The 11276-nt window shown below is 51.7% G+C and overlaps 4 protein-coding genes across 4 annotated transcripts; 3 read left to right on the forward strand and 1 right to left on the reverse strand.

Annotated features, from left to right (window-relative positions):
* Positions 1 to 1447: 1447 nt before the first annotated feature.
* Positions 1448 to 3984, forward strand: N7520_001190 (SLM1 family PH domain-containing protein; the record flags this gene model as incomplete). Its single annotated transcript, XM_057135125.1, has 2 exons — positions 1448 to 1973; positions 2045 to 3984. 2 exons carry the CDS (start codon positions 1448 to 1450, stop codon positions 3982 to 3984), a joined length of 2466 nt encoding a protein of 821 aa, XP_057001061.1.
* A 1772-nt stretch (positions 3985 to 5756) lies between these two features.
* On the forward strand, positions 5757 to 7777 carry N7520_001191 (uncharacterized protein; the record flags this gene model as incomplete). The annotated part of the gene is made up of 8 exons (XM_057135126.1): positions 5757 to 6114; positions 6189 to 6241; positions 6362 to 6369; positions 6422 to 6515; positions 6568 to 6727; positions 6919 to 7376; positions 7430 to 7583; positions 7638 to 7777. The coding sequence occupies 8 exons, from the start codon at positions 5757 to 5759 to the stop codon at positions 7775 to 7777; spliced, it is 1425 nt and encodes a 474-aa protein (XP_057001062.1).
* A 259-nt stretch (positions 7778 to 8036) lies between these two features.
* Positions 8037 to 8984, forward strand: N7520_001192 (uncharacterized protein; the record flags this gene model as incomplete). Its single annotated transcript, XM_057135127.1, has 2 exons — positions 8037 to 8564; positions 8652 to 8984. 2 exons carry the CDS (start codon positions 8037 to 8039, stop codon positions 8982 to 8984), a joined length of 861 nt encoding a protein of 286 aa, XP_057001063.1.
* A 411-nt stretch (positions 8985 to 9395) lies between these two features.
* Positions 9396 to 11148, reverse strand: N7520_001193 (DUF2013 domain-containing protein; the record flags this gene model as incomplete). Its single annotated transcript, XM_057135128.1, has 2 exons — positions 9396 to 10960; positions 11010 to 11148. 2 exons carry the CDS (start codon positions 11146 to 11148, stop codon positions 9396 to 9398), a joined length of 1704 nt encoding a protein of 567 aa, XP_057001064.1.
* Positions 11149 to 11276: the final 128 nt, after the last annotated feature.

Below are 11276 nucleotides of genomic sequence, written 5' to 3' on the forward strand. Positions count from 1 at the left end.
TCAGAAATCATCATGCCGACTAGTATGCAAGTTCTCTAGCAATTAGCCGCTCAATGGGACGAACAGGAGAAGTGGGATGTTCTGATGAACGTGGAGGTTGTCATACGGCGGGGGAGGGGATATTCAGACGGGCCAATGATGACGCGGGTATATCAAACAATTGCATTTCTAACTTCGAACACCCCCAGCATCTTCAGGTCAACTACATTCGTCTTATTTGCACGACATATATAGTGACCAAACAAAAGCTGTCTCAATGATATAGCCTCGGGAGTGGTCTCGGATCAATAATCCTGGGTTACAATGTATCCCAGGTGCCCGCAACCGAATGCAGATAAATCGGGACACCGATCGCCATGAGCGTGGTCGATCTTCATCTAAAGTACGGAGTACAGATTTCTATTATACAAATTTTACTTCGGCCCTACGGGTACGGTCTCCACCAGACTTTGGCAAATTCCCTATGCATGGCATCCTATGGAACAGCATCAGGGACAGATGTGATATCATCCCGATTGCCCCGAAGCGGTACGGGACGACGAAACAGCGACGTCGCAGTCGGGGATCATGATGATCGATCTAGCAATTATCGGAAGCACGCGGTGGGCTTCCCGTCACATGTGTTTAGGCAAGTGAGATCAGTGTTTTTTTTCCCCTTCGGATTTTCCTACGGGGTACATGAGCTTCTATATCTTCCGACGTCATGCATTCATCAAGCCGATCAGGGGGGAAGACATCAAAGTCCCCCTTTTTGGCCTCAGCCACAGATCTTGCGAATCATTTACACTAGACCCATCAGCCACGACAGGCAACCAGATTGATCAGAAACTTGACTATAATTGGAAGTATAATGAGAAAAAGCCCCCTATGTTTAATGAAACCCCCCCCCTTATCGACGCATCATGTACTCTCCACAGAAATTGGAGTTGACTACGGCCAAGACTTCCGAAAGTCCTCGACGTCAACCATCAAGATAGTAAAGGAATTAGCTTTATGAACCTTCCAAATGTATCCTATGGGCAGCCGGGGATCCCGGAGTTGAACTGGTTTTTGGGCTCGTCATATAACCCGATCGCACCCCTCTTCATCTCGTAGACGTCATTTAAAGCCCCCCATTCATATTTACTTCGCCCGTCCCCTTTTCTTTTGGGATAAATTCTTATGAACCTTGAAACCCATGAGAAAAACCGGGGACCTTGACAAACCTTACAAACTATTCGGGTCTAAGAAATCTAGATTCTACCAAAGAGAACTAGTTCTACTAGTCCTAATCCCCGTTCGCCTGGTAACCAAATCCACGACTTCCTGGAATTGATCGGCTTTTCCCTACTTTATCCCTCAGTTATTTTTCTTTATCTTTAGTCCCTGGATTGGTATTTTTTATCTATTCCGAACCTTTCAACCCTTACATCCCCGGATTCCCGTTCCTCTTTTCCACGTTCCCGTCATGGCTATGGCCGCGCGGCCACAGACGCCCGTGCAGGATGCGTACTCGATCCCGACTCATGATCCGGGTGTTTCGAGTCGCGGATACGGTCTACGCACCTCCTCTCGACCTAATTCCTACGCTGGCACTGGTTCCGCCTTCCACTACAACCACGGCACCCCCGAGCAGTCATCACAGATCCCCTATAACCCCCGGTTTAAAGAAGAACTCGACACCATTAGCCACCGCAGCTCCATCGCGCTGGATCGCCCGTCCGTCATTCAGCGGTCCGCCTCAACGGCCTCCCAGGCCCGTTCAGTTACCCCTTCTCGGCAAGGGACCTTGCGCAAAAAGGCATCCCTGAGCAAGAAGGGTAGCTTGCGACGCAATGGTAGTCGGCGATCCTTGGGCGCGGGGAGTGTGAAGAGTCTCAGCCTCGGCGACCACGAGAAGTACCCTGATGGAACGGAAGATGTAAATAGCGTTTTTATGGTTCCTATCCCAACGAGCGGCAACCCAACTGAGGTGTTATCTACACGTTTTCAAGGTAAGTGGGGAGTGGCGTGATTCGATCCTTGTGATTTTAGATCAGAACTGACGTGGGACGGCGTTTCTTAGCTTGGCGCAAGATCCTGAAAGACTTGATCCTATTCTTTAAAGAAGTACAGAAATCCTACGAGACCCGATCTAAGCTCTTCCTATCCGCCTCGAACATCATCAACAACCAGACTATCCCCTCTGCTTTCCTGCAGTCAGGTGGCCTCGCCGATGCGACGGAGATACTGCGCGATTTCCACCGCCAAGGTTATACAGAAGCCAACAAGGCTGTGGAGGTGGAGGTTGAAGTGATTAGCCAATTGACTGGTCTCCGAAGCGATCTACAGAAAAAGACAAAGGAGATCAAGAGCTTGTCCGGTGATTTCAAAAACACCGTTGACAAGGAGATTGACGGGACGCGCAAGGCCGTTCGCAACCTGCAAGAATCACTGGGCTTTGTCGATACCGACCCGTCTGCAACGGCAGGGAAAGGCGATCCGTTCCTGATGCGCCTGAATGTGGAGCGCCAGGTCGAAAAGCAGATCGAGGAGGAGAATTACTTGCACCGGGCATACCTGAACTTGGAGAACTCGGGCCGCGAGCTCGAGTCGATCGTGGTCAGCGAGATTCAGAAAGCTTACAACGCTTATGCCAGTATCCTCAAGCGCGAGGCGGATGAAGCCTATGATACCGTTGAAAAGCTCCGCGTGGGCCCGATCTCCATGCCCCAGGACCACGAGTGGAATGCATTTGTCGCCAATACTGACGAACTAGTCGATCCTCGGATCCCTCCGCGGAACGTAGAGTCCATCACCTACTCTGGTAAGGATCACCCTGCGGCGGCCGAAGTACGAGCTGGTATGCTGGAACGCAAGAGCAAGTACCTGAAGAGCTACACCCCGGGCTGGTATGTCTTGTCCCCGACTCACCTACACGAGTTCAAGTCAGCGGACCGGGTAGCGTGGCAGACTCCAGTCATGTCCCTTTACCTGCCTGAGCAGAAGTTGGGCTCGCATTCAAATGAAGATTCGAGCTCCCACAAGTTCATGCTCAAGGGCCGCCAGACTGGTGCCATGCACCGAGGCCACTCTTGGGTGTTCCGCGCAGAGTCTCACGAAACTATGATGTCATGGTATGAGGACATCGAGAACCTGATCAACAAGACCGGTGAGGCACGGGACGCCTTTGTCCGACATGCCTCCGTTCGGCGCCACGTGCGTAGCGTCAGCGGTATGTCGAACCACGACGTATTGGAGGATGATGAGGCCGACCAGACCCCTTACTCTGCCGAATCGGTGGTCTTAGCCCACGGACAACAAGAGCGACCCACGACGGCCACTCGACTAGCTGGCGGCACCTTTCCCAGCGATGTCCAGATCGACCGTAATATGCAGGAACCACTCTCCCCCTCCAGCGGGGCCAGCTCAGGCGGCCGGGACATGATTGCCGCCGCCGCGGTATACCCGGACCAACATGCCAAAGCCAGCAACTCGCAATTCTACGAGCAGAACGGTGCCGCCGATAGTCGGTCTCAACGCATGGCAAGCCAGAGCCCTGCAGACCAATCTCGGAACCGAATGAGCCGACATGATAGCTACTATGGTCAATGGATGGGGCCCGCTGCCATTGTTACCAAACAGAATCAACAACCCGAGTCCACATTTGATGATCGGGAGATCCGATCTGACGGGGACCATGCCTCGGTAGCTGCGATGTCTGGCGTCATTGGCGTCGAGCGCCGTGAGGCCTCAGCTCCTCCCAATGTTGCTCGTCGTGAGAGCGTGTCCACCGCACCGACCAACACCAACCAAACCGATTACACCAATAACACCCTGGCCACCTCCGTTGATGAGGCTCCGGTGTCTGGCGATGTCGGCATTGTCGGCACTGTTCCCCTCGAGGATGGTTTCACCAACAAAGGCACTGACCTGTACCGTCCCAAGCAGGAAAGAATGGATAGCGTCATGGCCCTTGACATGAAAATTCCCGGCCGCTACCCTCCGACCAATGTGGCTGCATGAGTGATTCCAACATTTCCATTTTGCGCATTTCTTACCCACCAACTTTTTTATGTTTGACATTGGAGTCTTGTCATTTTTCCCTTGATGTATGGTCCTTGGTTTTCATGGATCTATTTCCTGTATTTTGTCCGTTGTACATGTACCGACATATCTGGAATTCCCCCGACACTTCTTAGCTTGCTTTTAGGTGTTTTGATCCATTCGTTCTGGCCCGCTCACCGGCCCGTAGGCGTTCATTCCGGGTGAGGCGCAATGTGGATTACCCTTCCCTTCTTTTTGGCAGTATCATTTTCCCACTCTTTTGATATCCTGGGTGTTGGGCACCCGCGCGTTCGTTTAGGACATTGGAGTAGAGATGTGAATGAATATGTGATGTTATTTTGGACTACTAATGTACCTCGGAATCTATACCTCGGAATTTATCTATTCATGTGTTAATTTAAAGAGGGGAGAGAGGGCGTGGCAATTGAGTAATGGAAATACACCAATACACCAGTCACAATCACAAGTCACAGTCACGCATGGTGACACCTAGGCCGGACTGTGATAGGAAGGTCGGGTTCGCAATGGTGGGAACCTTCCATTGCATTAGACATGATTAGACGGGTATTTTATGTATAGCAATTCCAAGTTCGCATGGAATGCTTCATCAAGGCCAAGTTGGCCTTGAATCAAGGCATTACCAGCCATCAAGATCAAGTTATAGGTTCCCTGATGTTTGTAGAACGATAGGGCGGTGGGGCTCGGTGTTTTCGAGTACATCAAAGGGTAAACAACCTCAAAACTTTCCCCTTCCCGAGCTCTTTTCTCATCTTCTCTCCCCGACTCTCTCTTTTCTCCTGACTTGTACAACTTGAACTTCGACAACCACAACGTTTTCCAATCATGGGTGTGTTATTCCATTTATATTTCCCTTGCCCTCCCCTCCCAGCCCCCTCCAGCAGCCCGTTAGCATCCCATGTTTTCTACGTGTTTCTCCCCCTCCCCTGCGTATCTTGTAATACTCGATACCTTGCCCCAATTACTCCTCATATCCCCTTGGTACATTCTCACCCTAGGCCATTCCCCCTCCCATCATCCAATCATCGTCCTTCTCACCCCCCAAAGTTGAACCTTGACGCCTGATCCTTCTTTTTCGTTCTTTTCCCCCGCTTTCCTCTTTCCCTCTTCCATATTTCCCCCTTATATATTCTTATTCTTGTTGGCTAACTCGTCCAGCCGACGTCTATCGACCATATCAAGTAAGTTTCCATTTGATTTCTTTGGGAATTCTCTCTTTTCTATATCGTATTGTACTTTTCTATCTTCCCTTATCCATTCAAATATGGAATGCGGTTCCCGTTCGCTCTTGAAGCTATCACGGGAATGGTCAATGCGGGGACGGAAGCTTCTATGGAGCGGGATCTTTCATCCAAGAGCTGTGGATGTAAGGAGAGGTGGGATAATAACACAACCCCAAAAAAGCTCAAGCATCATGCATTGGATACTATCCCAAACAATCATCAAAATGCGCTGAGCAAACATGGGGATGCTGTGTGTCCCAAGCCTCTCCCGCGTACCCCCGGGTGGTCCTCGCTCGTTGTCTCAGCCTCCTAGTCACCTGACCCCACCTCCTCCCGAACTTCCTTCTATCTCCACCTACAATCAGACTCCCGCATCCTCTTATTTTTCTCCATTTTCTTTCTTTCATCTTTCTATTTTGAATTTCTGCGCGTCGTCGCAAATCTCCATTCGAGATGTCCGAATACCCTGATTACCATGATCCTGACAGAATGCAGCGTGAGAGGTCTCGTTCGCCCCGTCGTCGTTCTTCTCGCAGTCCCCGACCTCGCCGTCGCTCGTACACTCCTCGCAGCCGCTCACGCAGCCGTGACGATTATCGCCGCAGTGATCGCCGTTCGCGATCTCCTTTGAGTGCAGCTGGTGCAGCTGGATCGGGTTCCCCCTACGGTGGACGCAGTGGTTACGCGCCGGGCCGAACATTCGACGACCGCTCTGTCGACCGCTCAGTCAACAAAGAAAATATGATGCAATCCGTGCGCGACTCGTCCCAGCAAGATCGCCGGGTCTATGTGGGCAATTTGTCATACGAAGTCAAGTGGCATCACCTCAAAGATTTTATGAGACAGGGTGAGCATGGATCCAATGCGGAGGTGTACTGTTCAAGCAAAAGAAAACTGACCGATGGTTTGGTGGTGATATAGCTGGAGAGGTTCTCTTTGCCGATGTGTTACTTCTTCCGAATGGAATGTCGAAGGTGGGCGCCAATACGTAGAGTGGCTGGATCCCTTTCTACTCCCTGATTTTTCGTGGTTTCTGGTTTCCTTGCATGGACTGTTGGGTTGACGGGCTGGGCCTGGCCGTCCGGATATTGTAGGGATGCGGGTGAGTTTCAACGCCTTGATCACCTGCAGAATATTGAGCTAATGCGCCTTAGGATTGTGGAATACGCAACGAGAGAACAAGCACAAAATGCAGTCAACTCGCTCAGCAATCAAAACTTGATGGGTCGTCTTGTTTATGTCCGCGAGGTATGCCATTGAAGGTTCAAGCTGAGGGGTCCCATGCTAATTTATTTAACAGGATCGTGAAGCCGAGCCCCGTTTCGTTGGTGCCCCCCCGCGCGGCGATTTCGGTGGTGGTGGCCGCGGTGGCTTCGGTGGTGGATTTGGCGGCCATGGTGGGCCTCCTGGTGGAGGTGTTCCTGGTCGTCAGCTTTATGTGTCGAACGTTTGTTATCCTCGTCCCCCGCGATACTAATTTTGGTGAGCCAGGCCGTTAACGCATCGTTGTAGCTTCCCTACACTATAGGATGGCAAGACTTGAAGGACCTGTTCCGCCAAGCGGGTAAGTTCTAGCTGCATGCCATCTTCGGCATTTTCCTTTTCCTTGTTGAATGCTTGGTGAAATTGACTTAAACTTCCTTGTTTTTAGCTCAGCAGGGTACTGTTATTCGTGCTGATGTCCACACCGACCCCACCGGTCGCCCCAAGGGTTCAGGTATTGTTGCTTTCGAGTCCCCTGATGATGCGCGCAATGCCATTGCCCAATTCAACGGATACGAGTGGCAGGGCCGCCCCTTGGAAGTGCGTGAGGATCGATTCGCTGGCCCCGGCCCCGGATTCGGCGGTCGTGGTGGCTTCGGCGGTGGCCGTGGCGGATTTGGTGGCCCTGGAGGTCCCGGCTTCGGCCGTGGAGGCTTCGGCGGCCGTGGTGGCTACGGTGGAGGCTTCGGTGGCCGTGGTGGTTTTGGCGGCCCCCCTGGTGGTGCCCCTGGCTTCGGTGGTGGTTTTGAACACCACCAGCAGCCCGTTGCTTCGGTCCCTCCCAATCCATTCACTGATTTCGCTACCTCCGGAGGCGAGAAGAGTGCAATTATCTACGTGCGCAACGTAAGTACAGAGTTGAGGCCGAGTCTATGAGTCTAGGGCTGACATAATGGTAGCTTCCGTGGTCTACTTGCAACGATGACCTGATCGACCTATTCTCGACTATCGGCAAAGTTGAGCGTGCTGAGATTCAGTACGAGCCTAACGGTCGCTCTCGTGGCACTGGTGTCGTTGAGTTTGATACTCCCGACACTGCCGACACTGCCATCTGTATGTGACAACGTTTATTCCTACTCGGTGCGTTGTATGCTAATATCTGTATAGCCAAGTTCACTGGTTACCAGTACGGTGGTCGTCCCCTGGGCATCACGTTCGTTAAATACCTGAACGCTGGACCTGGCCCGGAGATGATGGTGGAGGATGCGGAGCCCACATCGGGCATCACGCAGGATCAGATCATGTAATATATGGATATTTTTATCGTGACGTGATCTGTGTTCTTTTAGGGGAGATTTTCATGGGTTCTCTTTTTCTTTTTTGCCTTTCGATGTCGCTTCTTTTCTCCAATGATTCCCTATTCCCATGTTGTTGAACTCAGTTTCGATCTGTATTATGGAAAACGTCTGTGCTCCGGCACGTGCAGATCCCGATCCACCGAACAAAGCAACTTTACTTGAACTCCTCCCGCGTAGTCTAAACTTAACTTCTCCAACCTATCGCAACATGGCTTCAATCACCCGCTTCTGCCCCCGAAGGGTCCTGACTACTTCCATTAAACACACCCCTCAATCCCTCCGCCCACTCACAACCGCATCTGTCCGCGCAACCCGACCAACAACCACACAACCAAGCCAGCACCGCTCACTACCTCGCAAATACCAATCCCACCAGCCAAGAAGGCCCTACCACTCAACCCTCCACCCCGCCCTCCCAGTCCACGAATACACCAACAGCCAAATCGCCATCCTCGAGGCAAGCCTCGCCCACGCCCCAGTCCACGGATTCACCCACACATCTCTCCTCCTCGGTGCCCGCGACGCAGGCTTTCTCGACGTGAGCGTCCAGCTCCTCCCCCACGAAGAATACGACCTCATCCTCTTCTGGCTAGCCAGTCGGCGCGGACTCCTCCGCGCAGCGGTCGAGAGCGGAGACATCCAATTCACCGCGGGGCAAGATGTCCAATCCAAGATCAAAACTCTTATCCTAGAGAGACTGAAGATGAACGAGGAAATCCGAGCACAGTGGCAAGATGTAAGTTTGGCTCCGCTCAATTGCTCTGGCTTGGCCGATTGAACTGCGTTTGCGATGCGATGCGACATTTACTAACGGAACTTAAAGGCCCTTGCTCAAATGTCTCTCCTCGGAAATATTCCTCTCGCTCTTACGGAGTTACACGCTCTCTCAAACGATATCCTTAACCTGGCTGGTGATACCTCTGTCGATGCGAGCTGGTATACGCGCCGTGCGGCTGTGGCTGCTGTCTATGCTAGTGCGGAAGTGGTGATGACTCGCGACACAACACTGGATATGAGTGAGACGGAGAGATTTATTGAGCGCCGGTTTGAGGATAGGGATTATTTGGCGAAGAAGGTTGAGGTGCTGGGGCAGGGTGTGTCGTTTTTGGGAAATACGGCTCTTGGAGTAGTTCGGAGTTATGGGTTGAAGATCTGAGATATCTTGAATACCCTGGCGCATCGACTGATCTGTGAAATGATTTATATTTAATTGGTCAATGGCAGGTCTGGTCATTTGTATAGGCGACTTCCCTTCTACCCTTTGCGGATTGTACTTTTATTTCATATTTCTTAGCATTTTTTTTATATACTACGGAATGGCTGATACTTTGCATTCTATTGCACAAGACCGGCTCACTATGTTGATTGGAAAGGTTTTATGTCATGCCTCGAATCTAATCGCTCTCAATGGTGGAATGTCAAGATATCATTTCAAAAGCAATTGCCACCAAATGCAGATCACATCCATACTCACAACCCCAATACCCAAATAGGTACTATAGGTATATGTTGTGAGTTGGGTCCAGCTAGCTACCTAGATAGTAGCGTAGAATATAGCAAACCCTGTCTAATGCAAAGAAACATTCTGCAGCGCCTCTTCTACACTCACAGGCGCAGCAGACCCGTTACTCCCGGCTTCTTGCCCATCGCCAGCTCGCAAGTCAAGTTCGGCAGTGGGGGAAGTGGGAGAAACAAGTAAAGTTGGTGATGTGGGTGATGTTGGGGAGAAGGGGTCACGGTCATCATTACTATTACCAGACAGCACAGGGTAGATATGGTCATGTAATTCTGGCTCTGTCTCTGGTTCTGGATTCGTAGTGAGGGACAGGGTAGTCTCCGCGATGATGCCGGCTTCCTCATCGTCCTTAGGTAGACTACCGCTGCTAGTCCCACTTTCGACAGAGTCGGTGGCCATATGGGGTTTTCCACGGCCCCAGCGGCGCGTTTTTGGCGGCAGAGGCTTTGCGCCGTGTTTGCCAGTTGCTATGGGCACAGGGGAAAGAGTGGGTACTGCTGTCCCAGGGGGTGGAGAAGGACGGTGATGACTAGAAGATGGAGTAGTGGTTGTGGAGCGACGGGGTGGAGGAAGAGCCGGGGGTGGGTTTGATGCGGATCGACGTCCGTGGGCAGGGAGTCCTGGGGGGATGAGATGGGAGGTTGTGGTGGAGTTTCGGCGGTCAAGTTGAGTGCCAGTGTGGGAGGGTGTGGCTGGGGCAGTGTAGGTGGTAGGACTGACCTCCACGCCTTCAGGAATTGTAGAGTTGCTGTTGCGTTCACTGCTTGTATCGACCGAGTGCTGCTGGTCATCCTCGTCCATCGCAAGGCGACGGCCTCGCCAGCGACGAGATTTGGGCGGTTCGGGCTTGACTTTTGGCGGTCGAATGCCTAGTCCGTCTTTGCGGCTGGGCGTGATGACACCCGGCTTCTCGTGCAGAGTGGCCACGGCTTGCACGCTCAGAGAGGAAGAGGAGGCCGGCTCGAGATTCATGCCCAGTCGTGCGACTGCGCTGAGCTTTCGACGATACTCTGGGGCCTCGGATGAGCCGCGGGAGTCCATTCTTGTTGGTGATGCGGCTCCTGGTGAGTCGGGGATGGTGCTAGCACGGGATAGTGAACGGGTCATATCAAGTGGATCGCCTATATCAATCGGCGACTCCTGCGGAGCGGTGTCTTCCAGAACGGTGTCAATACTAGCGGTCACTAGTGTCTTAATGGGGGCCTCTTGCGCAATATTAATGTCGGGTTCAGCATTGCGCAGCCACTCTACTGTCGCACAGCGAGCAACAAGTCGCCGAGTAGTCTCGTCAACTTCCTCAAAGTGAAGAATCTTTGCCTCCTCGGTATCATTGCCATAAGAAACTTGCCCTCGTACAAGAAGGCTGAGCACCTTCCGAAGCTCATTCCGCTTGTAGTGGGGTGGTTGTCTTAGCTGAGTATGCGCTAGAAGCGGATATAACACGCGCAAATAGGTATGCCGGAGCGGTGCTGCCTCCTCAGGAAGATCGAGCAAATTTCGGATCAAAATATCTACCAGGACATGAAGATCATTGGTGAAAAAGTACTCGTAAGTGCTGGGGGTTGTGAAAATCAGATAAAGCAGCTTCAATGTCAGCAACTGCAGCGATGTTTCGGCTGGTCTCTTGTTAGCATTTGAATGCAAACATGAAGTTGAGAAACATACCTTCGCGGTTAATGAGCAGGATGATGTTCTCCCCAAAAGTCTTGTATAAACCACCATACACCGACAGAACCTTTATGACCTTGTTGGTCAACTTGGTTGACGAAGACGGTCCATCCACTGGATCATGGGCCGAGATCATAAACTGTTCATTTAAAACGAGCTGTGAAGTTGATTAGTTTTTAGTCTCCGAATACAATTCCATCTTGACTTACTAAGACTCGAATAACAGGATAATGATATGGATCTGCGACATCATATGATAAATCC

This window comes from Penicillium odoratum (assembly GCF_028828045.1).
Source record: "Penicillium odoratum strain IBT 22623 chromosome Unknown utg000001l_segment0_segment0, whole genome shotgun sequence".
Classification (NCBI taxonomy): Eukaryota; Fungi; Ascomycota; class Eurotiomycetes; order Eurotiales; family Aspergillaceae; genus Penicillium; species Penicillium odoratum.